The sequence below is a fragment of the Hakea prostrata genome, chromosome 7 (assembly GCF_041222555.1).
Source record: "Hakea prostrata isolate BN-2017 chromosome 7, UWA_Hpros_2, whole genome shotgun sequence".
NCBI lineage: Eukaryota > Viridiplantae > Streptophyta > Magnoliopsida > Proteales > Proteaceae > Hakea > Hakea prostrata.
In genome coordinates, this window is record NC_142606.1 from 70206495 (window position 1) to 70232705 (window position 26211).

General features: G+C 38.1%; 2 protein-coding genes across 2 annotated transcripts; one reads left to right on the forward strand and one right to left on the reverse strand.

The window, feature by feature from the left end:
• Positions 1-219: 219 nt before the first annotated feature.
• On the reverse strand, positions 220-1557 carry LOC149011911 (F-box protein At5g03970-like). The gene has a single exon (XM_089162796.1). The coding sequence runs from the start codon at positions 1555-1557 to the stop codon at positions 220-222; it is 1338 nt and encodes a 445-aa protein (XP_089018922.1).
• A 6514-nt stretch (positions 1558-8071) lies between these two features.
• Positions 8072-10587, forward strand: LOC149011912 (protein STRICTOSIDINE SYNTHASE-LIKE 4-like). Its single transcript, XM_089163233.1, has 6 exons — positions 8072-8276; positions 8430-8642; positions 8736-8806; positions 8968-9204; positions 9328-9460; positions 9791-10587. Exons 1-6 carry the CDS (start codon positions 8124-8126, stop codon positions 10073-10075), a joined length of 1092 nt encoding a protein of 363 aa, XP_089019359.1. The 5' UTR covers positions 8072-8123; the 3' UTR covers positions 10076-10587.
• The last annotated feature ends 15624 nt before the right edge of the window (positions 10588-26211 follow it).

Here is a 26211-nt window from a genome sequence, read left to right on the forward strand (position 1 = left end):
CACTATATGATGAATAATGGGATTACAGAATATCACAACTTCCCAAGTTTTGAATCAAGCTTAAGGATATCACTAACATAAAAAAAAAAAAAAAAACCCTCTTCTAGAAAATAATTAAAAATATATATATATATATATATATATATATATATATCCAAACAAACAATGGTTCTTTCTCGCCTTTAGAATGTGCAAACACAACTTCTAACAGCTTAGGTATTATCTCTGACAGCAACAAGAGTGTGAAAAACTGCAGGAACCAACCTCAAAAAAACCACTGGACCTAAACCTAGGGCGGATCCACATAATACAGGGTCGAAGTGTGTCTATATGTAGCTCTCCAGTAGTTTCAGGCAATGGTAAAGGAGAGACGTACCAAGGTGGGAGGACAAATGGTTGTAGACAATTCAACTGCAATGGTAGTAGATGATTCATGCAGTTGAAGTTAATCTCAGGGATATGACCCACTAGCTCTATTTTTGTGGGAGTGGTAGGGTCAGTGTTGAGGTGATAAACATGGATGAAACCCCCAGATTCGACGAATAGAGCGTCTGGAATATAAGGATGGAAGCCAAAGAGAGTAGCAGAATTATTCTTGGCCGTAAGTATTTTCATGCTACTTCTCTTTGACCATTCGCAAGAGTTGGAATGAAAAACCCATATATTGATCTGCAATGAATGTTTATCCAACACTGCCATATGAAGTTGACCGTCAGAAGACTCTCCTAAGCGCCCAGAGAAGGTGGTGGCACGCATATGAGATGGAACTTTAATCATCTTGAATCCACCATTGCAGACATTATATGTGATGATGCACTCCATTGGATCTGGATTGCTATGCATCCAGTAGATAATCCCTTTTATGACGATGACCTTTATAAACGACAGCTGAAAATCTAACAATTTTCTATAGATCTCAACGCTCACGGTCACAAAGGATAAATCCCATTCTCCGGTTTCAGAAGAAAAGGTCTCAATCTCAACGATATTAAGAAGAAAACGCCCATCACTGATTGCAGGCTCCACACGAACCACTTTGTAGGTATCAGTGGTTACCAGTCCTATGCAGGGTTGCAAAGGTCTGTGTTGCTTTTGCTTCAGGAAACGTGGAAGTGGGTAATAAGACATGGAAAGAGGATTGAAGATGTAATAGGCTGTGTAAAAGTCGGTTCTCCCGGTGCGTTTGACACAGAGAAAAAGACCATTCGAAAAACAGACGAACCAATTGGGGAAGTCGTAAAAAATTTCTCTCATAGACAAAGATGGCGTACCGTTGTTGGCATCCTCCTCCTTTGGTGATGATAAAGGCATGAATCTCCAGAAACGTCCATTATTGACTGGGGTTTCAAATAAACCAAATAAATTGGTGTTAGGGTTAGGGCGCCTGCTTTTGACGAGTGCGCGAAAATGCGGGGCTGAGATAATTTTGTGCCACCTCTTTGATAAACACTTGCATCTGAAAATTGATTTCACTGGCAAGCGAATCAGAATCTCTAGAAGAATATCATCATCGCAATCTTCATATCCTAAATTTGCTGCTGAGACATCACCGTCCATGTTCATCTGTCTGGAACGAGAGGATTGAATCGAACTCGAAATCAAAGTTTATTCGTGATGGTTTGAGGTGAAAACATCTAGCAATATTACTGCATGCCGTGCAAATCTGTCTGTCTGGAACGGGAAGATTGAGATGGAAACAGAAGGAATCGAGATCGAAGGCTACCAAAATTGTGAAGAACAGTTGGGATGGAGTCTCGAAAATTGAGTACAGTGGGTCTCTTGAATGGATCAGACCGGCACGAAAACAGAAAAAATCTATTCGATGGTGTTCGGGTTAAGATAATATCTGAAGGTCTATATTAACTTGTAATTTGAACTAAACATCCCTTTAAGGAATCCTAACTTCTCTCAAATACTTATTTCGTGACAGAATGAATATCTAATATGTTTTATTAAGAGTGAGTATATATATATATATATATATATATATATATATATATATATATATATATATATATATATATATATATATATATATATATATATATATATATATATATATATATATATGGATGTATGTATGTATTTATAGTATAGAGTGTTGGATTTTTGTTTTAAAATAAAATAATAATATAATATAATATACTATTTAGATAAGTTTCAAAACATTAAAACTCTATCTCCCTAGTTTTGTTTTAGGACTCTTTTCTTTTTATTCTTACTCTATAGGATTCTTCTGGATATATATTAGGTAAAATAGATTACCATATGTGTTTAGTTCCACATCGGATGGAGCTAATGATTATATGATTTATATATACATATATAGCTTCTAAGTGGGGTGTATGCCGGTAGAGAGTTACATGTGGATCACGCGAATATACCGAGCTGGACCGAGTCGGGCGTGGTTGCGGTAGTGGTCCGTAGATCCTAGTCTAACCAGGCCATGGGGCACTATAATATTATATTAAGTGTCTATGATGGAACTTGGACTTGGAGACGTGGATCTAGAAAACCTGGTTTTGGGTTTTGTAGTAGGGAGGTGACTGATCATACAGTTCAGGCTCTCTAAAGGTGACCTTACGTACATATGTAGCTCTCAAAAGGTGTCCATACGAGCCTATAAATAGAGGTGAAGCTCTGAACAAAGGACTTACTCTGATTTTGGTGACAAAAAAAAAGAAATTCATATTCTAGAGTTTAGAAAATTTCTTGCGTTTTTGTTTTCTTCATTACTGTGCTGTGTACTACTTTCGTATCTCCTTAGCAAGTAGTATCTGTTGGAGTGCTAGCCTTCAGATCTAGGAGTTGTTGTATCTTGGAAGTGAAAACGTCAAGGTCAAACCCAGTCTGCACTGAAAGGGGCGTTCAAATACCTTAAGGAAAAGTACTGTTCGTACACCTCAACTCACCCTGTTCGAGTTCGTGCTGGTTTTCCTTTCGCTTCTTCTACTACATTTGGGTAAGTGATTCTGACATAAGGTATCCTTTATATATTCGTTTCTCCTTGATTTTGTTATTGGTCTGTCTATACTGTGCCTCTGGTCTTCTGGTTCTAACACAGAGAGATAGAAGTACAAAAATATATGCTACTGAGTCACTGGTGGGACTAAGTAGAGTCACTGGTGGGACTAAGTAGAGGACTCTCTAACAGACCCCCCCCCTCAAGTGTAACGGGACAAATACTGTAAGCTTGTCTCTCAAATCACAGAATCGAGCGAGAGAAAGACCTTGGTAAGTAGATCGGCCAACTGATCCTAAGTAGAAATATATCGAACAACAAGTTGACGAGTGGCAACCAAATCTCGAACAAAATGAAAATCAATCTCAATATGTTTTGTGCGAGCATGAAAGATCAGATTGGCAGTCATATAGGTAGCACCAATATTGTCACACCAAATTTGAGGAGCAACAGGTGGAAAAGCCCCAATTTCTCCAAGTAAGGAATGTATCCAAAGCAACTCGGTAGCAGCTACAGCAATAGCACGATACTCGCCCTTAGTAGAAGAGCAAGAAATAGTACGTTGCTTTCTAGATCCCCAAGAAATAAGATGTGAATCAAGAAAAATGGAAAACCAGTAGTCGATCGACAATCATCGGGACAACCGGCCCAATCAGCATCCAAAAAGGCAAACAAAGTCATAGTGGATGTCAAGGAGAAGAAAAGACCCATAGTTAATGTCCATGTAAGTAGCGTAAGATACGCTTGACAACACTCCAATGAACATCCGTAGAAGCATGCATAAACTGAGTAGCCCGATTAACAGCAAATCCAATATAAGGTCGAGTATTAGCAAGATATTGAAGAGAGCCAACTGTATGCCTATATTCAGTTCCATCAGATAATAATATCCCATCAGAAAGCGATAGACTAGCCCTAGAAGCAATAGGTGTTGAAACCGGTTTAGCAAAACTCATTTTTGTATGGGCCAACAAATCTGTGATATATTTCCGCTGTGACTGAAATAAACCCTCAAAAGACCGTGTTACGTCTATACCAAGAAAAAATGTAAATCTCCCAAATCTTTAATAGCAAACTTTGAAGCAAGAGCTTTTAGGAGAGAGGAAATAGTTTGCAAACTATTCCCAGTGACAAGAATATCATCAACGTAAAAGAGAAAATAAATTGTCATAGTTGAGGTTTTGTGGTAGAAATTAAAGAAATACGTCAGTCTTACTTCTACAAACGATGAGAAATAATAAAAGAAGTCAATCTTGTGTACCAAGCTCGAGGGGCTTGTTTAAGACCATAGAGAGACTTCTTTAGTTGACAAACATATGAAGGATACGCCGGATCAGCAAAACCCAAAGGTTGTTCCATAAAAACAATCTCATCCAAATTCCCATGGAGAAGCACATTAGAAACATCCAGTTGTCAAAGTGGCCACTTATTTTGAATGGCAATTGAGAGAATAATGCAAATAGTTGCATTTTCACAACTGGACTAAACGTATCCCCAAACTCATAGCCAGGCCTTTGATGATATCCCTTAGCAACAAGTCGAGCTTTATAACGCTTAATGGACTCATCCCGTTTCCTTTTAACACGAAATACCCATTTACATCCAATAACATTTTGTGAAGAAGAAGAGGGTACGAGAACTCAAATACCATTTTGAACCAAAGCATTAAATTCTTCGTGCATAGCATGCCGCCAATGAGTAGAAAGCCAGGCTTTAAAGTAACATGTAGGAACCTCTAAGTCTTCAACAGATGAGCTCAAATTCATCCTAACAGTAGATTTAAGTGCTCCCGTCCTAGATCTTGTAGTCATAGGATGAAGTGAAGATACGATTGGAGATCCATCTTGAGATGGAATTGTTTGAGCTAAAGGATTAACATCAACAATTGTTTCTGAGTTAGATAGTCTAGTGTCCATAGTTGGGGCAAAAGGGACATCGACCACTTGGATTGGATTACAGTGGGCCAGAGGACCTTGATGAGGTACAATAGGAATTACCGGATCAAGACATGGTGGGGTTGGGGCATCTTCATTAGAATAAATTGGTGGGATTGAGCCACAAATATTAATCCCATTACAACCATTATGCAGCCCATTAACAAGAGGCCCATGAACATTCAATCTATTATTACAACCATTCCTAAAATTACACCCAATTTTTCCTATCTCTTAAAGTTCTCCCAACTTTTTCTTCTTTCCTCTTTCCTTACATGTGGCTTGGGCTTATGAATTACTTGAAAAAAAAAAAAAAAAAAAAAAAAAAAAAAAAAAACTAACTTAGGCTTATGAATCCCTAAACTTTTTTCCAAATTCTTTTTCTCTTCATTTTATTTTTTATTTACGGATTAGGCTCTTGAATCCTTAAAGTTTCTCCCAATTTTTTCTTCCCTCCTCTTTCCCCACAAATAGTTATATTCATGAATCCCTAGAATTTCTCCTATTTCTTTCTTCTCTCCTCCACATGATGGGCAAGGCTCAATCCACAATTTCTTTTCTCCTCTTTCCTCACACACGCATTAGGGCAGGGGCGGACCCAGGACGCAATAGTGGCGGGGGGGGGGCAAAGAATGAAAACCAGATAACATTCCCCTTGAAGAAACACTAAGGGCCTGTTTGGTTACATGAATCCAGCGATTTCAAATCTCTGGATTCATGAATTTGAGAATTATACTTGTTTGGTTGTAAAAATTTATAAATTCATGAAATCTAGAGATTCACATTTTTACACTAAAAACGTGAATCTGTAGATTTATGGGTAAGGGGTGAAATCCAGAGATTTCAAAAAAGCTATACATTTGCATATTCACAAAAATCATGTCAATCAAATAATTTTTTAAGATGAATCTATAGATTTCATTCTACAGATTTCATTCCACAACCAAACATTTAATTTTATAAATTATAACTCCATAGATTTGAAATCTCTAGATATTTGAAATCTCCAGACTCATGTAACCAAATAGACCCTAATGTTTTTTTACCACACATATTGTGTGGGCCCTTATAAGGCCCATTTGGGGTCCCACCTTTAAACTATTTTATTAAATTAAATAATAGACCCACATATATTTTGTGGGGTCCACAAATATTTGAAAAAGAAGGTAAATTATTGATAATGATATTTTTTCCAACAAAATATAGGTAAAATTAAAGCAACAATATAAAAAATATATATATACACATGACTTCAACCCTAAAAAGTTAGATACAAACCAAAATTTGGAATTTTCTTTGATAGGAGATGTAAACCAAATTTTTTCTTAGGTAAGAAATGCAAATCAATAGTAGTTAGTTACCTACTAACTATAGACATTTTATTCACAGCAAAATCAAACAACAAAAATTGCAAAAAAAATAAAGAAACATAGAATATAAAATCAAATAAAAAGAATAACAAAAAACAGAGGAAAAAAGAAACCATAATTAAATTGAGAAAGAGAAAGAGTCCTAATTATGGAGTAGATTTTTTTCCAAATTTCTTAACCCACGCTTATAGAAAGGAAGAGAATAAATAAGAAGAGAAGAGGAGAGAGGATAGAGGAGATAGGATAGAGGAGATTGGAGAATAAATAGGAATTGAAGAGTTAGTTTCTAATTAGAAGTAACATTTTGATTTTTGAATACCTAATAAGATTTTTTTTCAAAAATTTATTTTAACCCATTTTATAGAAACAGAAAAGAATAAATAAGAAGAAAAGATGAAAGAGAAGAGAGGAGAGAATAAATAAGGATTGATGAATTAGTTTTTGATTAGGAATGACATTTATACCTATCATTTTAAGTGTAAAAATTGTTTTCAATATGGGGGACCAAATAGTGACATTTCACATGTGGGAAGAGAAAAAACTGAAAAAATTAAAGGAATTAAGGGAATATGCATCAAATTTTTAAAAATCTGGGGGGGGGCCATGGCCCCCCTCGGCCCCTTCATAGGTCAGCCACTAGGTGTAAGTGCTATTTGTCTAGCTAAGAGGGGTGGTAAGTGATATTTACCCAAAGCTTTATTTACGTCTAGATTCTCTAGAACTAATAATGGTAAGGCTTTGTCAATATGGGTATTTTACACAAACTCCATTGGATTTCGACCTTATTACGTGTGCCCCCGATTCTGTGAGGAAATGCGAACTATATGCTTCCCCCTGACATACGGTCTAAATTACAAACTCTACAATCCATTAGATATTTACATTAGTTTTTAAAAATATCTTCAGCATGACCTATTACCGTTCAAAGGGGTAATATGGCCCCTTTTTTTTTTAAAGTACACACCATTAAGTTTATTTCCAAACTTCTACATCTAGAGAGATCAAGATGATGAAGTGAGATATAAGAATAACAAAAGTGCCAATGAATTTTCCATTTTTTCCCTTTCATGGTCAATATTTGGCTATTTGTGTTTTTGGTACTTTGGACCTAATGTCAAGTGCATGTAACAAAAACCACGTCCATATTTATGTGCAATTATTTTTCTTAATATTATGAAAGGACTCTCCACCCAAGAAACTCAAGCTTTTTTAAGCATATGGAATCAAATATTATATATGGAAGCAAAGTCATTGTTCTACCTCATATGAAACTTGTGATGGACCAAAGCCAAGTTGATGGGGATGTTGTCTCAAATTAACAGTAAAGATCACATCAGAAAATTAATGCGGTTGAAGAGATTAGTTCCATGGTTTAGTCTTACGTTACGTGGATTCAACTTCAGTGTTGCACATTAAATGGGTATGTGCTGTCACCGGTAGAGATCAACGTTTCTCTCGATAGTCGGCAGCACATGTTGTGCAGCGCTCAAATCTACCCCCACTTTATGACCCAAAAATTGAGAATTGCTACTAGCCACATGCAAGAAGTCACCCAATTCATTGCATGTCTAGCTATAAAATCTGATGTGGTATAATCAGATGCCAAACTCTGCAAATTATTATTATTATTATTATTTTTGGGGTTAAAACGAACTGACTGATTGATGCTGTCGGTTAATGTTTCTGTTGTTTTCTAGTTTTTTCAACTCAATCTCCTTCTAAGAAACAAAAGACTTGATAGCTTGAAATCCTATAAAGATCCCTACGATGGCCTTCAGCCCCCACCCATTCTCTTATCTCCACATTTCGGTTTCATCTATCAAGTTGATCAAATCGCCCATCCAGGAGATAACCCTCATGACGACCTCAAGAAGCGTTTTCTTTGTGTGCTTACTGGCTTTCCTGCTAAAATTTTTTTTATTCTCCCCCATATCCATATCACCTGGGAGAATCCAGTTTCCTCCTCCACCATCCTCGCCCCTGCTCCTCTCCACGAACGATTACTTACAGGTCCGAACATTGACCACAGCTCTCAATTAAGAAACCAACACTCCATTATACATGCTCAGCAACAACACCTCTTGAAAGTTTGAGATGTTTGTGGGTATTTTTTTTCTTTTGGTTAATTAGAAGTCTCTCATAAAATGTTTTTATTGAAATCAGGGAGTGGCCAAAGTTGGAGAAGGATTACTAGAGCTTCCAGAAGATGTTTGCATAGACAAGGAAGGTATTATTTACACAGCTACGAGAGATGGTTGGATTAAAAGAGTACATAAAAATGGCTCAGTGGAAGATTGGAAGATGATAGGTGGGCAAGGTTTGCTTGGAATCTCAATGTCAGGTGATGGTAGTGTTCTTGTATGTGATGTTGAAAAGGTGAGATAGTGAATAATAGGAAGACCCAACAGTCCAGTATCCAATCCCCTTGCATTGATTTGTCTTTTTAATTTTGCTGTTGATGCCGTGCAGGGGGGATTGCTAAAGGTTGACCACGACAGTGTAAAGTTGCTCACTTCACATATGAACAATTCAAAAATAAGGTGATTACATATCTTCTCAAATTTGTAGTCCCTCGATAACCTTGATGGATAAACAATTCATAGATGGTTTTTCATTGAATGAAGGGTTTTCCTTGTTTCACCTTTATTATCATTCAGACTCCTTTCTAGCTTGTTTACTCTTATTTTTTATATTGAAACAGTCTTGTTGATGATGTTATCGAAGCATCAGATGGGAATGTGTACTTCAGCGATGCAAGTACTAAATTTGGATTCCATAATTGGTTCCTAGACATGCTGGAGGGAATACCTCATGGACGGCTTCTCAAGTATGATCCACATACCAAGGAAACAACATTAGTGCTGGATGGTCTTGCATTCGCAAATGGTGTAGCACTCTCACTAGACCAAGATTTTCTGGTTGTCTGCGAGACATGGAAGTAAGCACTGAAAAACTATCCAAATATAACTTCTAGTTTGGAATTTATACTTTGTTATCTTTGATACAGTTCAACAATAGGTATTCACTGATCATAAATTCACTTATTTTTAACCACCAAAAGATTCCGGTGTCTAAAGCATTGGCTGAAGGGAGAGAGCAAAGGGACGACAGAGGTATTCATCGAGAACCTTCCCGGTGCACCTGACAACATCAATCTGGCACCAGATGGGTCTTTTTGGGTTGCCCTCGTTGAGGTAATCAGAAATTACTGGGTACTCTCTTTTCTTCTCTGTTGCAGTCTTAGAGGGTTGTATGGCAACATTCCTGTTCTTTTTGTATATTATTTTAATACTTTTTTTTAACAGAAATAACCCAAAATTCTTTTTATTGTGTGTATTTTGAAATCTTAGAAACATTTTTCTTTTACCATATAACCATATATGATTTCAACACCCAGAAACAATAAAAGCAATGAAAATGTAGAAATAGGAATGTTGTCATACAACCCTCTCGATGACCTACTTTTCTTGGTGGAGCTATTGGAAACTAAAGAGCAAATTTGTGTTTGTTTGGGTCTTTTGCAGATAAGGACTAATACATGGTTAGACTTCGTCCACACGTCGAAGTTAGCCAAGCACCTGGTTGCAAATTTTCCAAGAATGACTGAATTATTAAAAGATGGAGCAAAGAGAAAAGCTACGGCTGTTAATGTCGATACCAACGGGGAGATCATTAGGAAGTTTGATGATTCAAATGGAAAGGTTATGTCCTTCGTTACTTCTGTTGTTGAGTATGATGGCCACCTCTACTTGGGAAGCTTGAACTCCAATTTCATCGGAAAATTACAGTTGAAGCAATTCAACCATTAGAATGAGAAGGAAAGAGCTAATCCTTTACTCATGAAGCTTGATTCACTCAACAACCTGAACAGAGTAATTTGCTTGTCCACAAAATTTGAGATAGTCTGTTGTACGGTACCAGTTTAAAAAACTAAATTTTTAGACCAATGTTTACTTGGGATCTCTCTCTCTCTCTCTCTCTCTCTCTCTCTCTCTTTCTCTCTCTCTCTCTCTCTCTCTCTCTCTCTCTCGATAAAAAATAAAAATAAAAAAACTCACCTCAGTGTATCAAACAAACTCGACTTTGAAAATCTCACTGGAAATAGTAATTTCCCCACTCTTTTTTGTTTACCCCATCTTTTTCCATCAACAAACTTCCACACCTTTAACTATTCCACCTGTTTCTCTTGTAAATGAAGAGTCTCTATTGAGGATTAAATGGAGAATGACAAAAGAACTATTCCCCAATGTTCCATACTGACTACTGACTATATACAGTTATACAACAAATGAGAACTTGAAATACATTTCCCGCAAACTAGTTCTCGCTACAAGATCTCTGATCTGATAACATCTTCCTTAGAAATTGCATCGACAACAGCTTCTTCCTCAAGGTCGCTAATCAATTTTAGCATTTGTTCCCCATAAGCAGGCATGAAGTGATCACTGATCATGGTTTGTGAGAACCTCAGCCTACTGTACAGTGATTTCTTAGTCAAGAAAATCCTAACTTTAGCTCCCTCCTGCTGGTTATTCGATGTATCTTCAGAATTTACACAAGATACACCTTCAGATTCAGGCCCATCCGAAGGAATGGTAACAATATGCATGATCTTCCCAGGAGGGAAAAAGCGGTGTGCTTCCCTCTTTTCTGCGGTAATCTCATGTGAGGCCTTACCAATCTCAGAGATGACTGCTTCCTCTTCTTTCCTAATCTCTGCAGCCACATCACCTTCTTTACCTTCTTTCCTCCTGTTAAGATCCTCCGACAATTCAACTTCAGTGAGTTCAGTCATTTGGTCTTCACGTCTGTCACTTTGTCATGATTTGTCCATTTCGTATGACTGTTCTACTGTTAAGTGTCTGATACAAGACCCAATAATGAATTTCTTGCCGAGCAGGAAAGTGGCTGGTACTGATTTCTATTTACCAAGTACCACAGCGTAGTAGTCACATCAAACGAAAGGATGGAAATCCAGCAGACGAGGGGGATGGAGCAAACTTTGCCTTGAATATGGAGCTTTTATTGCTAAAAATTGACTGACTTTTGGACCCTGCATCACATTTACTGAAAATCTATGCAATGCAGAACTAAATCAATAAACGGGATCGACAGATACAGTGAACAACTAAAGGGTGTAAAACAATTTTTAATGTTTAGGCCTTCCTTGCAGTAATCACAAACCAAAATTAGGCTTCCACAACTACAAAAAGGTATGTACACCCCAGGGTTCTACAAAATATTCACGATTTGTTTTTCCTATCATTTTACAAATGGAAAATTAACAACACAGAAATAGAAATTGCCACAGATAAAAGTTAAATGTATAGGACCTCAGAGGGCAGATCATCAACTGAAGCAGGTGAGAATGTAGGCACCAAATGAGCTCCATTAATTACTGAAGTGATAAATTCATTTCCCGACTCTGATAATTCTCAAGTCATACAATAGACTTGCTTCAGACCCTTGTGCGTATTACAAGAGGTTTGGTGTTGATGATTTCATCATTTTACTGTTGTATGTTGATGATATATTGGTGTCAGGCCTCAACAAAAATCGGATTGTAGAATTAAAGGCTCAGTTGGCTAGGGAATTTGAAATGAAGGATCTGAGACCCACAAACAAGATTCTAGGGATGCAAATTCACCGAGACAGAAATAACATGAAGATTTGGATATCTCAAAAGAGTTACTTAAGGAAAGTTTTGCGCCGCTTCAATATACAAGACTGTAAGCCAATTTTTACTCCGCTTCCTGTTAATTTCAAGTTATCCTCAAGTATGTATCCTAGCAATGAAGCAGAGAGGATGGAGATGTCTCGAGTACCATATGCATCAGTAGTGGGAAGTCTAATGTTCGCTATGATATGTACAAGATCGGACATTGCACATGCAGTGGGAGTGATTAGTCGGCATATGGCGAATCCAGGACAAGAGCATTGGATTATAGTGAGAGGATCCTAAGATACATAAAGGAACTTCGGATGCTATTCTATGTTATGGAAGATCTGAATTTACTATCAGAGGATATGTTGATTTTGATTTTGCAGGTGATCTTGATAAAAGGAAGTCCATTACTGGCTATGTGTTTACAATTGCAAGAGGAGCTGTGAGCTGGGTATCTAAACTACAGACAGTTGTAGCACTGTCTACAACCGAGGCTGAGTATATGGCAGCTACACAAGCTTGTAAAGAAGCAATCTGGATAAGAAGATTCATAGAAGAACTTGGGCACAAACAAGAAAAGATTCTCTTATATTGTGACAGTCAGAGTGCCTTGCACATTGCAAGGAATCCAGCTTTTCATTCCAAGACAAAACACATAGGAGTCCAACATCATTTTGTTCATGAAGTGGTGAAAGATGGAAGGGTGGATATATAGAAAATCCACACAAAAGAAAACCTAGCAGATACATTGAAAAAAGGCAATCAACACTGACAAGTTCATTTGGTGCAGATCCTTGTATGGTTTGACTGAGACAAAGACAGCATGGTGGTGGCAAGATAGAGAACGGTGTGGCGATTGATTGGTTCTCAATCTAATCTCAAAGTGGGAGATTGTTGAAATGTTTGAACAATTAATCCCACATCGCCTGATTTGGGACTAGAAGGAAGAGGAGGAGGCTATAAAGAAAGCCTCCCCTCCTCTTGTAAAACACACCAAAAAGGGAATATCCTATTTCAAAAAGGAATATTCCTCCTCCTTGTATTTAATTATTTAAATAGTGGAGTTCTCTTGCCCGTGGTTTTTCTCGTTAAGGGTTTTCCACGTAAATCTTTTTGTTCTCTTTATTTGCTGATTGCCCTATCTGATGGGTATTAATTACCTGACAAATTTTTGAATCAAGAATAGTCTTTGTGGTTTGTAATTTGGGTGCCATGATGCACTCTCAAAATACTTTGCTTCTCTTTTTGCTTTAGTTGTAATTTTGAAGTCTAACTTTTGAACGCTTGTTTTTTTGATCGAGCGTCCTTAACTTTTGACTCATGCTTCTTCTTTCTGACCACTTGTTGCACTTTCGTCATTTATTTTGTTAAGCTAGGTACACAACTTCCACGAGCACTTTTATTTCGATCCATACTTTTGTAGAAATTTCTTTGTTTTTGTCTTGCACATGCTTGTGTTTGTATGCCATCCTAATTCCCCCCTTAAAGAAGCTGGATAATTAGCTTGCTTATTGAGCAACTAGTCAACTCATTTGACTAACATTAATGACTACCTTGTTATAATGGAGTTTTAATGAGATGAATGATCAAAAGCCTTAGTGAAATTGCTGAGTAGGAGCTTTCGTAAAATGGTTGATCAAAAACCTTTGTAAAATGGCTGACGACGAGCCTTAATAAGATGGCTGACTAAAAGCCTTAATAAGATGGTTGACGAGAAGCCCTCATGGTTGACTAGGAGCCTTCACAAGTTGGCTGACTAGGAGCCTTCGCAAAATGGTTGACTAGGAGTCTTCGTAAGATGGTTGACTTGATTATACTTGACTTGACTTGGCCACAGAACTCAAATCCACACTTCCCAAAATGGCCATGGCAGATGTTCATTTTCATAAAGGTTTTGGATCTTCTTGATCCTCAAGCTGTGAATCTGCTTGCTCATCCTTTTCTTGTTCTGGTGGATTCTTTCTCTATAGTTGATCTTTGTTTTGTTGTTGACCATCGTTCCTATGTTGGACATGGTGATTCAAGTGACCTTGACTGATCAGACGTTCTATCTCATTCTTGAAGACTCTACATTTGTCTATGTCGTGTCCATGATCCCTGTGAGAATGACAAAATTTATTTGATTTCTATCTTCTGGCTCGGAAATCATAGGAGTTGTCCATCTCAAGAATATTTGATGCTGAATTTGCATTAATATATCTGATCTTTTGGTGTTTAATGGTGTATACTGATCATGATCATGAAGCTGATCATTCCTTCCACCTCTATTTTCATTCTTTCCAGTATTTTTGTCATTCCTCCTATCTCTCTTATCAGAATGTAGTATTCCACTTTTTTTCTTTTTATCACCTCCACCATCTGCTTCCTTCCTAGCCTGCAAGATCTCTTGCATATTTGCATACTGACTACAATGGGTCGTCAATTCTGACATACTTGCTAGTTTGTCCATAATTAGAGATTCAAGCAAGTGTTTATCTTTCAAGCCCCTGAACATAGCATTGTAAGCTAATGCTTCATTAGGTCTCTGAGTATTTGATAGGTCATTTAATTGCATTAATATTATATCAAATCCTTTATATTTTAATGAGACTAATTGGTTGTTTTATTTGGATATGAACAGATTATAGCATTCGGATATCAAATCTATAAAAAGAATGGTTAGAACCATATTGGCACATTTTTAAATCAAATCAAAGAATCACACCCAAATTAAGATGGAAGATTTGATTATGTCCAAAGCTAGAGGTTTGATCTTGCCCAAATCAGAAGGATTTTCGTAAAAAGTCTCAATTCAGCAAGCAAATATTTCGTTCTCTCTTGCGATCAGACATCTAAGGAAGAAGCTGAATTGGAAAGTGACTAAATTGGAAACCATTGCATTGGCAAATATGAAGAAAGGAAACAACTGAATTGGGAAGAATTGCATTGCCAAAGCGAACGATGGAAATAACAGATTTGGAAAGAACGCAGAATTGGCAGGAATCCTCTATAAGAAGGAACGCATTTTCAGAGATTGAGGGGAAGCTACAACAAGAGGAAGCCACAATTCTGAGGAAGAAAGCACAATGTTTTCTATTTTCGTTGCTTTGTTTTTATTTTCCATGTCTAGCTAATTCTAGCTTTCGATCAAGATTAATGGAAGTTTGATTTTCACCAATTGTGAGACTTCGGATTATCGCTTTTCTTTAATTCTCGGTATTTATGCATTTTCTATATTTATTATGTTATTATATTAATCCTTAGACAAGAGGCTCATTTGTTTTATGATTAATACAATACTCAGTCAATTCTTATATAAGTGACAAATAGCATTCTCGAATGGGTAATCAATGCCCTGGAGAGTTTGCTATGAGAATGTATATCCTAGTTTAAATAAACAAGGCTTTTTCCGGGTTTATTGACTAGGGATTGGGTCTTTTAATTTTTAATGCGATTAATAGACATAACTCAAAGGACAGATCCGAAGGTTATGTTTATTAATTAGGGAATAACTCAAAGGACAGATCCGAAGGTTATCAATAAAGTAGGGAAAGATTGGTTGTTAGAGGACTGATCCTCAATGACCATAACCAATCTACCCGAAATTAAAGTTTTTATTTTTTAAGTCAATGATCAATTGAGATAATCAATTCTGAAGTTGAATCTTGATCGAAAGTCTTTATTATTCTAATTTTCTTGTTAACTACTGCATTCGTTAATTTTTATTTAATTTGTTGATTCAAAACCCCCCAATTTTTATCAAAGAATAAATCTTCACCAATCTCTGTGGATTCGACCCTACTCATTACTAATACAAATTCAGTTGAGATAAGGATTATCTTTGGTGGATTCGACACCCATCAGTATTGGATCTCTCGATTTTGACGGATCGTTGTTAAATTGGTTGCAGTCTTGTTACTCTTTATGCTACTTTAAAATCTTGATACAAATACATTCGTCAACTCTTTAAAATTCCATATTGAGTTTGGTTTTAGACTGAAGAACCAACTTGTTGCAGGTCCTTTCAACGATGACGAGAATTATCTGCACCTCAAAGCTACCACTTCCCTTGCTAACATCATCACAGAGTCGAATTGACTGAGGTGTTCCAACAGATTTGAGCTTCCATCTACATGGTAAATACCGGAAGTTTTAAAGTTATGTGGAAGTGGAGTCTCCATAATTTCTCTTAAGAAGGGATGATGATTAATCAATTTATAAATATTTTCATCATCCTCCTTTACTAACCTCAGAATCTGGTTGCCAAGGATTCAAAATCTGCTAGTGATTTGTGATCCGCGTCAAACACTGGATTGCCTACAACTCAAATTTTCTCTGTTCTCCCTTTGGTTTCTCTTGCTTCCCAGAGTTTTAGTTTGTTTGCTCCTGCTTTGAAGAATCCTTTCATTTCTCTGAGTCAAAGCCTGATCTTCTAGATCTATAGGAGAAGAAAAAGAATGCTGATTTGGATCAAAGCTTTGTCCATGACCTTCGTGGTTTTGATCTGATTCACCATGATGTCACCTCGATTCTTGCCTCTGACGAAGTTGATTCGAGACCACTTTAGCTCGGGAAAGAGGAGTTCAAAGTTCAACTAGTAATACCTACACAACCACTCCTACAGGTGATAGCACTCTAGCTTGATAGATGTATGTTCTAATGAGATCCTAAGTCTAGAGGATCTAATGTTGTATTTTTCCATTTGGAACAAAATTTTATGTAGATCAAATGTTGCTTGCGATGTTCCTGCTGGCATCTCCAGCGGATGTCCATCTTGCTGACTTCAAAGCTCTAGAACTCAAGGTGACTATCCTTCTAGTGCTTTCTTTTTCTGGCGAGTTAGCATTGAAGGTGCTGGTGGAGGTGGTATTGCTTCCTTCATTTTCCTTTTTTTATTTCTTGCTTGAGGATCTCTCTGACTCATTTCTGGAGCCTCAAGCAACAACAAATTGTCTTGTTCTTCCGATAACTAAGCCATGACCTTCTACTCAAGTTCCCATGGATGGTGCCAAACGTTGGTGCTGATTCTGCTGTATCAGTAGGTCTAATGAGAGCATTTCATCCTAGACCTTATTTAAGGCCTCCCAAGCCTCAAATGATGATGTCGAAGAAGCCACATGAGGCATAGACGCTTTAGACATTGAGGCCATTAATCAACCTAACACGAGCTGATCTTGACGATTCTTATGAAATCCTCTAAGATCCTAACCCGAAAACCGATATTGTAGGTCCAAAAACCCAGAATGTGAGTAGAAGACAACTGTGGGACATCCAAATAAAGACCATTGGATTGGAACCTGAACCAATGGAACTGGATGATGTAGATGGTGAACTTGGAGTTTTGCTAAATTTCGGAAGAAGAGCTGACACAAGCGTTGACAGATTGGGAAAGTAGATTAAGAGTTCATTGTCAGCACTTTTGGAAATTCCCAAACATTAGGTAAGATCCTCCTAATGTGTGGGTTAAGTGTTGAAGCGGTGCCACGGGGTATCTACCTATGAAACTCACTCTTGGAGTAAATTCTAGGGGTAGGGTCTATAACAACCCCCGTATTTCTAACCCGGAATTCCATATTGCAGTTTCGATAACCCTGAAGGTCAAGTCGATTAAGTTGTGGTGTATCCGGATTGAAGTCCATGATCCATACCCTGAACCCATGGATTTGGATTCACTTGATGAAGAACCTGCCTTGTTAGGAGAGTGGAATTCCAGCTAGGGTCAAGAAGTGTTTGGAGATGTTCGGATTGAAGGTAAGACCTCCCCCATGTGTTGTTTAGGGTTAGGTTGAGGTTAGGAGTCAACCCTTGAGCAAAGCACCCTTGTACTGCAAAGTACTAAGGGGCTATTACTTAAAGCGATTGATTGGGCCAATCAACCACCTCAAGCAACCGCCATGGTCTGCTTGTGGGATTTTGCCCTAATTTGCCCCCTGTCCTCTATAAATAGCAAATCCCGTGTTTTTAACTCATTATTATATTTGGGATTGTTGTTGTGGACCGTTAGGAGGCGAAGGCACGTCTCTGGAAGGTGATGAAAGCGTGGATTGCGATCTGGATCTTTCTCCCTCGTCTATTTGCAAATCTGGTTGAGGTATTTCTCCATTCTCTTCTTTTAGCTTTAGAATGGTGTAGATCCATCTCCTTTATGTTGGGGTAACCTAGTTGTGTTTAGTTCTATTCCCTATTCAATGTTTTTGAGGAGATCCTGTCCGAAAATGAATCCCTACATTCGAATAAAGGATGGATCTAATTAAAGGAGGTGATTTGGGTGATAGATCTCTGTCAATTTTAGGTTATTGATTTGCAGTTCTGTTATAGACTTGTTAAGATTGAAATTCGGATTAAGATCATAACAAAACTGGATTGAAATTGGATGATCAAAAGTTTGAATTTTGGAGTTGGAAGACTGTCTGTAACTGGGGAGGTTGCTTGAGGCGGTCGCTTGACCCAACCAACCGATCCAACCGATTGGCCCAACCGACCGGCTGGGTCACAGTGGCTATGTGAGTTTGATTTATGCTTTGGTTTGACTCATGACTCTTGTGTGTTCTTATAACCCTATGTTTAGGTGTTCTCTGAGTCTACTGAAGGTCTTGAAATCGTGGTTTGGTTGCATTCTATTGAGCTTTTATTTAATTACAAGTAAGGACACACTATTTTGTTTATAAGCAATGACATGTATATGATGAATCAATTGTTTCCTATATTATTCATTAATCATGTACTGATAAACATGCATTTACCATTATTTATTTGATTTAATTCCCCATACTTAATTAATTGAAGAGAGCTAATTGAGTATTTTTGTGTATTTTTCAGGAATAAGGTGATTTTGGATATTAGAGATAATATGGAGTAAAGTTGCCAAATATATTAGATATTAGTGGATTTTAAATCATGGCATTCAATCTTGCTGCCCAAGAAATCATGAAAAGTGAGATCTTAGCCAAATTGGAAACAGGTGGAGGTCTAAGGAACAAAATTGGTAATAAATCTGAAAATCGGGTAAACAGACCTACCTTCAGTATTTTGGGCATATCTCTATTGTATGAGCTTGGATTGCGGTGATTCAAGATGATATAGAACGATATTGAAAATATCTACAACTTTCTAGTTTTGAGTTTTTCCAAAATCCGAACGAATAAAGGTCAAATCGACGGGTAAAAAGAGGGGATTCATTGTGTAAGAGAGACATAAAAGAGAAGCCAGCCACAGAGAAGAGAAGAAGACGGCAAATGCGGCTCTCATCTCTCATTGCTGAAGAAGAAGACCACAACTATCTCTCTCTCTCTCTCCCTATGTTTCATCTTTATTTTTCTTATGAACTTTGTGATAATGAGTAGCTAGTTCCTTTTCTTTGGGATGTAGATGAACCATGTTTATTTCATTAATTTGATTGTTCTATATCTTCTAGTTGATTGTGTTTGAGTTTGGCCAAAGATGTTCTATAGCTCAGTGAACTAAGCGTGCCAAGCTTCCACGAAGGACGATAGTGTTGCGAAGATAGGGCATATCTAGGAAGACCATCCTTAATTTTCTTTGAAGTGTAGAGTTATATCGGTTAGGGAAAAGCATTGGGGATTCGAAATCCCAAAGATCTTCACATATTCATAGTTAAAGTTTTTGCATTAATTAATAGATTTAATTTAAATTTAGTTTTGTTGAATTCAATCTTAGTAACTTAGCCTTTTAGTTCCCCATAGTTCGACCTCGTACTTTCTGCTTGCTAGATTAGTATAGGATTTTATTTTTGATTGGTTAGCGACACGATCATGTACCTTGCTGTAGTTGTATTATTCATTATACTATTGTTATATACTTGATGTTTGTGATGTCTTTATATACTTTGTCTCTTCATGATATAGAATGAATGGTTATGATATGATCCTGAATGATGTGGTGTAGTTGTGATGGAAAAGGTATTCAATTAGGTATCTTTGGCTTGAGATATCAAAGGGCTGTGGTATGGGACACATGCTCACTGATGCCTCTAGCACTATCATGACTGTTGGATGACATACCTAGGGAGTCTAGAATTGCATGGCTAGGTACCTACATGCTATCACCCTTTTGGTATGAAAATTGAAGCCGAATGACCCGTGACAAAGGTGACAGGACTCGGTGGTCCACTGTTGTCTATGCAATGGTAGGGTTGGGCTCATGGACGTCCAAGGAGCGGCCCAGGTGTCTTGAGGAGTCATGAGAGCTTTCCACCCCCAATAATATGTGGATGAACATAGGGTTAGGGAATGGAGTCCAACAGCGGTAGCCAGTCCGTGAGGGTTCTCATTCCTAGGTTGCGAAGGATACGGAACCGAGTTGGTTGGTGTCATAGGGGAAGTATCTAGACTTCATATAGTATGTTACCATATGATCTTGCATTGGATTAGAAACCCCGACATACGCCAGTACTCATGCCAATGGCCGTGGTAAGAGAGTGTTGATTTAATCCCCAGCCATGGATACCTAATGAGGACTTGACCCCTTTGCTCGGGATCCCAACAGAGGTAACCAGTCCATGAGGGATCCCAACAGAGGTAACCAGTACGAGACCATATGACTTTGCATTGGGCTTAGAATAATCCTTGACACGCGTCAGTTCTCATGCCAAACGGTGAAGTGAGAGAGTGGTGACTCATATCCCAGCCACAGATTGATGTGATTTGACCCAACAATCGCTGAGAACCCAACAAACGTGCTTTGGTGTCGTGAGGGAAGAGTGACTGAGATCACCCAGAGGAGATTGATGTATAACTTAATGCATGTCTACTTTAGAGACTACATTATAGAGTTATGAACCTCATATCATCATCATGCATCTGTTTGTTTACATTATTAATTACATGATTTTCTTATGAATTATAACATGAAAATTGGATGTATGTATTGATGTGAATGTTAGTTAGCTCACTGAGTTCTATGAATTCATTCCTTTATTTTGTTTGTTCTTTAGACTGCTCTACAGGTTATGAGGACCCCTCCTATGTTGAGGATCCTTTGATGAATGGCTACCAGGAGGGCGTAGTCGTGGAAGAAGTGGAAGCACATGACGCTTCATGTTCATGCCAGAACTACTATTATGGAGTTTCTTTTCCTTAGAGCTTCCTTAAATGATTTTCCGCTGCAACTTTAAATATTCATTTTCTTCTAGGACTCTGATGTTTAGTTTTGATTTGAAGTAATGGATGATTGTAACCATTATTTCAAATTTGATAATTTATTACTTGAACTTGGTTTATTCTTGTCCATTTAATTATGCTATATCATGTTTTGTATGGATTTGTCACTGAACCTAGATCTTGCAGTGTATCACTCCCACGGGCATTCGGGTATGATCGGATCCGGCTGGTTGGGGTGTGATAGGTAAGACCGTGGATCCTATGATGGATCGCACCCATGGGTTGTCAGGCGGATAATTGTGACCGGCGGGTGGGGTGTGACAAAGGTCGATTGGGTAGGGGTCTCCCTAGGCAACCACACCTAGTGCCCGTGAAAAGGGGTATTTTTGGAATTTTGTGTTTCGGATCCCTATTCAATGATATACTCGATCTGAAACATATTAGTATACTTCTTAGCTGTTAGAGAGTGTCAGACCATGTTAGGGTGATCTTTGTGAAGAAGGACAACGTTGCAAAGATTGTTTGGAGAATGATTCGTGATTCTAACCGGAAATCCTAAGGTTGGTTAGTTCCTCCTTTAGTATAGCTTATCTCTTTTTGATCTTTTATCGAAGGAAGAACCTTGTGGAGAGATCTGTAATTATGGAGAATGTAAACCCTATTTTTATCTTGCTTCTGGAGTGATTCGACAATCACTCTGTTATGTCGATTTCTTCACAGATAGATTTTGGAGAGACCTAATGATTCGATAGATTATTTTTTATTTTGAGTTTTGAAGGCTTGCTATAGTTAGATCTTCTTCTTAGGAGTTTTTAAAAAGTCCCTTTCGTTTTGGGAGTTGTTGTTTGGAACCTAAATTCGTAGCCTTAGGGAAGTCGTATCTATTGTTATTTGCGGACCGACAGGGGTCGCCTGACATAGGTCTCCCCAGGTGACCCTACCTAGACCTGTCTAGGCCACCCTACCCTAGGGTTGATTGGCAGGGGTCTTGTCACACCCCACTTGCCGGAATCGGTCCCACCCGACAACCCATGGGTGCAATCCGTCACAAGATCCACATTTTATCATCAATAACAATAAATGCAAATAATAATAATCAAGAGCAAGAGTAAGTTCAATTAATTAAATAAACGGATTACAGGAGTCCAAATACTCCAAAGGAATGAATCAAAGAAAAAGAATTAAAGAAATCAAGTTCCAAAATTTATCGAGTTTAGCGGAAGCAAAAATTAAACTAAAACAATTTTATTCTGTTAGCTCGCTCTTGAGCTAAAGCCTTCTCAAAATGTCGAGCAATCTGTCTCCTTCTGCCGTCAATGGGTGTTATAAGCGCACTCCATGCATCCACAAGAGGCTTCATGATATATATCTTTGTCACCCACTAACACCGCCACATCCTCTTCACAGGAGTTGCTCCAATCATGCAGAACTTCTCCTGGTTCGGTAAACCCATCTGTAGAATATAATTTAACACATAAAAGGATTCTGATGAACTCAATAAGGAAAACACATCTCACATACATATCGACAGTCTATCAAGGTAAGCTCATATATAAAGAATGATATGCAAAGATATGGATGCATCTATGAATCTAACTATGCAAGTCTCTATATGGTGGACATGCTCTAAGATATAACACCAGCCCTCCTCTGGGTAGGTCTAGTCACTTTGATCCTTCACAGACTGGTTACCTTTGTTGGGATCTTGGGTAAAGGGGTTCAGTCCTTGTCAATTAACCATGGTTGGGGTTTAGGTCAATACTCTCTTACCAAGACCATTGGCATGAGTACTGGCGCATGGCGAGGTTTCTAATCCAACACAAGGTCATACAGTGACATACTACATGTAGTTCAAATACCTCCCCTACGGCACCAACCAACTCGGTTCAGTATCCTTCCTTACCTAGGAATGAGAACCCTCACGGACTGGCTACCGCTGTTAGACTCCACTCCCTAACCCTATGGTCATCCACATATTGTTGGGGCGAATGCTCTCATGACCCCTCACGACTCTCGGCTGCTCCTTGGATGTCCATGAGCCCAAACCCTAACATATGCAATCCTACCAATGCATGATCAATAGTGGACTACTGAATCTTCGCACGGACTGGTTACCGTTGTACGATGAAACAGAGCCGCGTCACTATTATCACGGGTCATTTGGCTTCAATTCCCTTACCGAAAGGGCAGTAGCATGTATGGGTACCCAACCATGTAATCTAGACTCCTTAGGTATGTCATTCAGCAATCATGATAATGCTGGGGGAATCGGTAAGCAGTGTCCCATACCACAACCCCTGATATCCTAAGCAATGGATACCCTTCCATCACAATTACATCACATCACCAACCATTATAATATAATCATTCATTCTATATCACAAAGTAATTAATATACATGTAAACATAAACCATAGTATATACTTGACTACTAAACATTGAATTATACACAATAGTAAGTTATAAAAGCAATGATATATATAAGAAATCAAACATTTGTCATAGAGCATATCATCACATATATATAAGAGTTTGTCCTTACATGTAAATATGTAAAAAGTTTACTAAAAATGCAAGTAGACCTCACCACAACAATTCCAAAGAACCTCAGAGATCACCTAAATATAAAGTTGCAAAAATACATTGAAAACATGAGTCAAATCAGAGCAATAACCAACTTCACAGAGCTACTGTGACCCAGCCGGTCACTTGGGGCGGTTGGTTGGCCAAGCGACCAGCATAAGCGACCGCCCCAGTTCCAGACTACTTCAAATTCGAAATTCTGACTTTTGATCTCCCAATTTTAATCCGATTTTGGGATGATCTAAATCCAAATTTCGTCCTAAAGGAGTCCATAACACAAGCACGAAACAGAACCCTATAATTCTAATAATTCAATATTCAAATCATCTCTTTCAATCAAATCTATCATTTATTCGGATGCAAGGATCCGTTTTTAGACATGATCTAATCAAGATCACTAATGGGGAATAGAACCAACAATTAACTCTCCATCTCATCAAGGAGGATGGATCCACACCATTCAAAGAGATGAGGAAAAAATATAGAGAGTGAGATCAACCTACCTCCGATTGATGCGCTAAACAGACAAAGGATTGGATCTTCTTCACCAATCACGCTTCTCTCACCTTCCCGCACGTGTTCTCTGCCTCTTAACCGTCCATAGCAACATTATCGAATAGAATAATTAGTAAAAAGGTCGAGGTTTGCTATATTATGAAACTGTGGGCAACTTAGGGTTAAAATCCTGCAAGCAGACTTGGGCAGTCGCTTGGGGCAGTTGATTGGTCAATCATCCGCCTTAAACAACCGCTCCCTAGTACTTTTCAGCGCTTGGGTGCTTTGCTCAAGGGATTAATCCCCAACTCAAACCTTACCCTATACAACATGTGGGGTAATCTTACCTTGATTTCAGGCATCTTCAAACACACCTTGACTCTGACTGGTGATCCATTTTCCCAGTCCGCCAGGGTTTCTATGGGTTCTTCTTTGGATTCCCAATAAGGCAGGTTCTTCACCAGCAGAATCTAGATTCATGGATTCAGGGTATGGATCATGGACTTCAATGCGGATATTCCACAACTTATTCCGGCTGAACCTTTGGGTTATCAGACCTGCAATATGGATCCCGGGTTAGAATTATAAGGGTTGTTACAGGTCTCCTCGGGCCACCCTTCCAGGCAAGGCTACCCTTGTTGTTTTGGATTTTGATTATATTTTCAATATTTTACTTCCAGGGTTAATTCTAACTTGAACCAGAATTTAAATAGCATTATTTGGGATGTGTTAAGTCATCTTTTTATTTCGCTTTGAAAAGGATATAGTCTACTTGAAAGGTGAGGAAATTCAACTATATATGTTTATCTTTGAAATCTAATTTTATATTAAACATGCATAATGACTTGTATGTTGTTGTTATATGATTTTAACATTCATGTAATTCTAAAATCATGCTCTTTTAATGCTTTGATGAATTACAAAAGTGACATGGTTGAGTTGAAATAACAATAGACTTGACTTGGGGTTGTGGCACAACCATTGCCCTAGGAACCCTAATATGGACGTGTAGTTTAGGGTGTACTTCTAAGGTGTCTAGATGAACATGGTTAGGTAACACCCATCATGTCATTACCCTATCGGCGAGGGTATTGAGGCCAAGTGACCTATGGCAGCAATGTGAGATGGTGGTGCCCAAGACTAATAACCAACCCGTGAGGGGACAGAACCACACTGTGGGGCCCATTCATTGGTAGGGTTGGGCTCATAGGAGCTCAAGAGTGATAACCAAACCGTGAGAGGACATGAGAGCTTCCCCCTCCCATATCATGTGTGGATGACCAATAGGGTTAAGAGGAGGCGTAGTCGGAATTAGTTGGAGCCATAGGATACATTGACTCCAGATAGGGAAGGATAATAAACTAAACGCTTGGTGTCAGGGGGAAGATACTTGAACCTAGAATGATGTGATTAAGTAGATGACTTGCATTGAGTTAGGTATTACCTTGACATACGCTAGTACTCATGCCAATAGTCATGGTGAGAGAGTGTGACCCTAATCTCCAGTCATGGTTGATGAGATGATTGTTATCCTTATACCTCGGTCATGACACCCAGTTTGGTTGGAACTGTTGGGGTCTGTGTGAGATTACCCAAAGGAGGCTGGTGTTGCATCTTAATGTGTGTCTACCTAGATAGAGACTTTCATTGGTTAGAGTATAAGAACATTACCTCATTGCATCACATATCATATCATGTTATTATATATTTTCTCATGCTTTGAATGGTGGATATATATATATATATATATATATATATATATATATATATATATATAGAACTCATCCCTCTTGGAAAAGTTGTTTTAGATTTTCTTGCAGATCAAGATGCCTTGACGTATCAAGATTACGAGACGTTGGCGACCGATGCGTACAATGTACTAGATTACTGAAGTGACGACGTGCACGGTGACTCGTGTGCACACAAAGATTAGTCCTCCACTTAGGAAGATGGAGACTATTTGAGAAATCGAGGCTTTTAAATTTCATGTTTACCATTTAATTAAGGAAACTTACAAAATGTAAACCGTAGGAGATTTGACCCCTTTTCTCTTCGGGTTTAACTTTGCTTTTTGAAAATATGTTTCTACTAGTTTTAACTTTGC

Excerpts from the sequence above, each read along its gene's own strand:
- LOC149011911 (XM_089162796.1), bottom strand. The coding sequence starts at position 1,557 with ATGGACGGTGATGTCTCAGCAGCAAATTTAGGATATGAAGATTGCGAT.
- LOC149011912 (XM_089163233.1), top strand. The coding sequence starts at position 8,124 with ATGACGACCTCAAGAAGCGTTTTCTTTGTGTGCTTACTGGCTTTCCTG. Across the intron at positions 8,277-8,429 it reads CCACGAACGATTACTTACAG|GGAGTGGCCAAAGTTGGAGA; the intron begins GTCCGAACATTG and ends TATTGAAATCAG. Across the intron at positions 8,643-8,735 it reads TTGTATGTGATGTTGAAAAG|GGGGGATTGCTAAAGGTTGA; the intron begins GTGAGATAGTGA and ends GATGCCGTGCAG.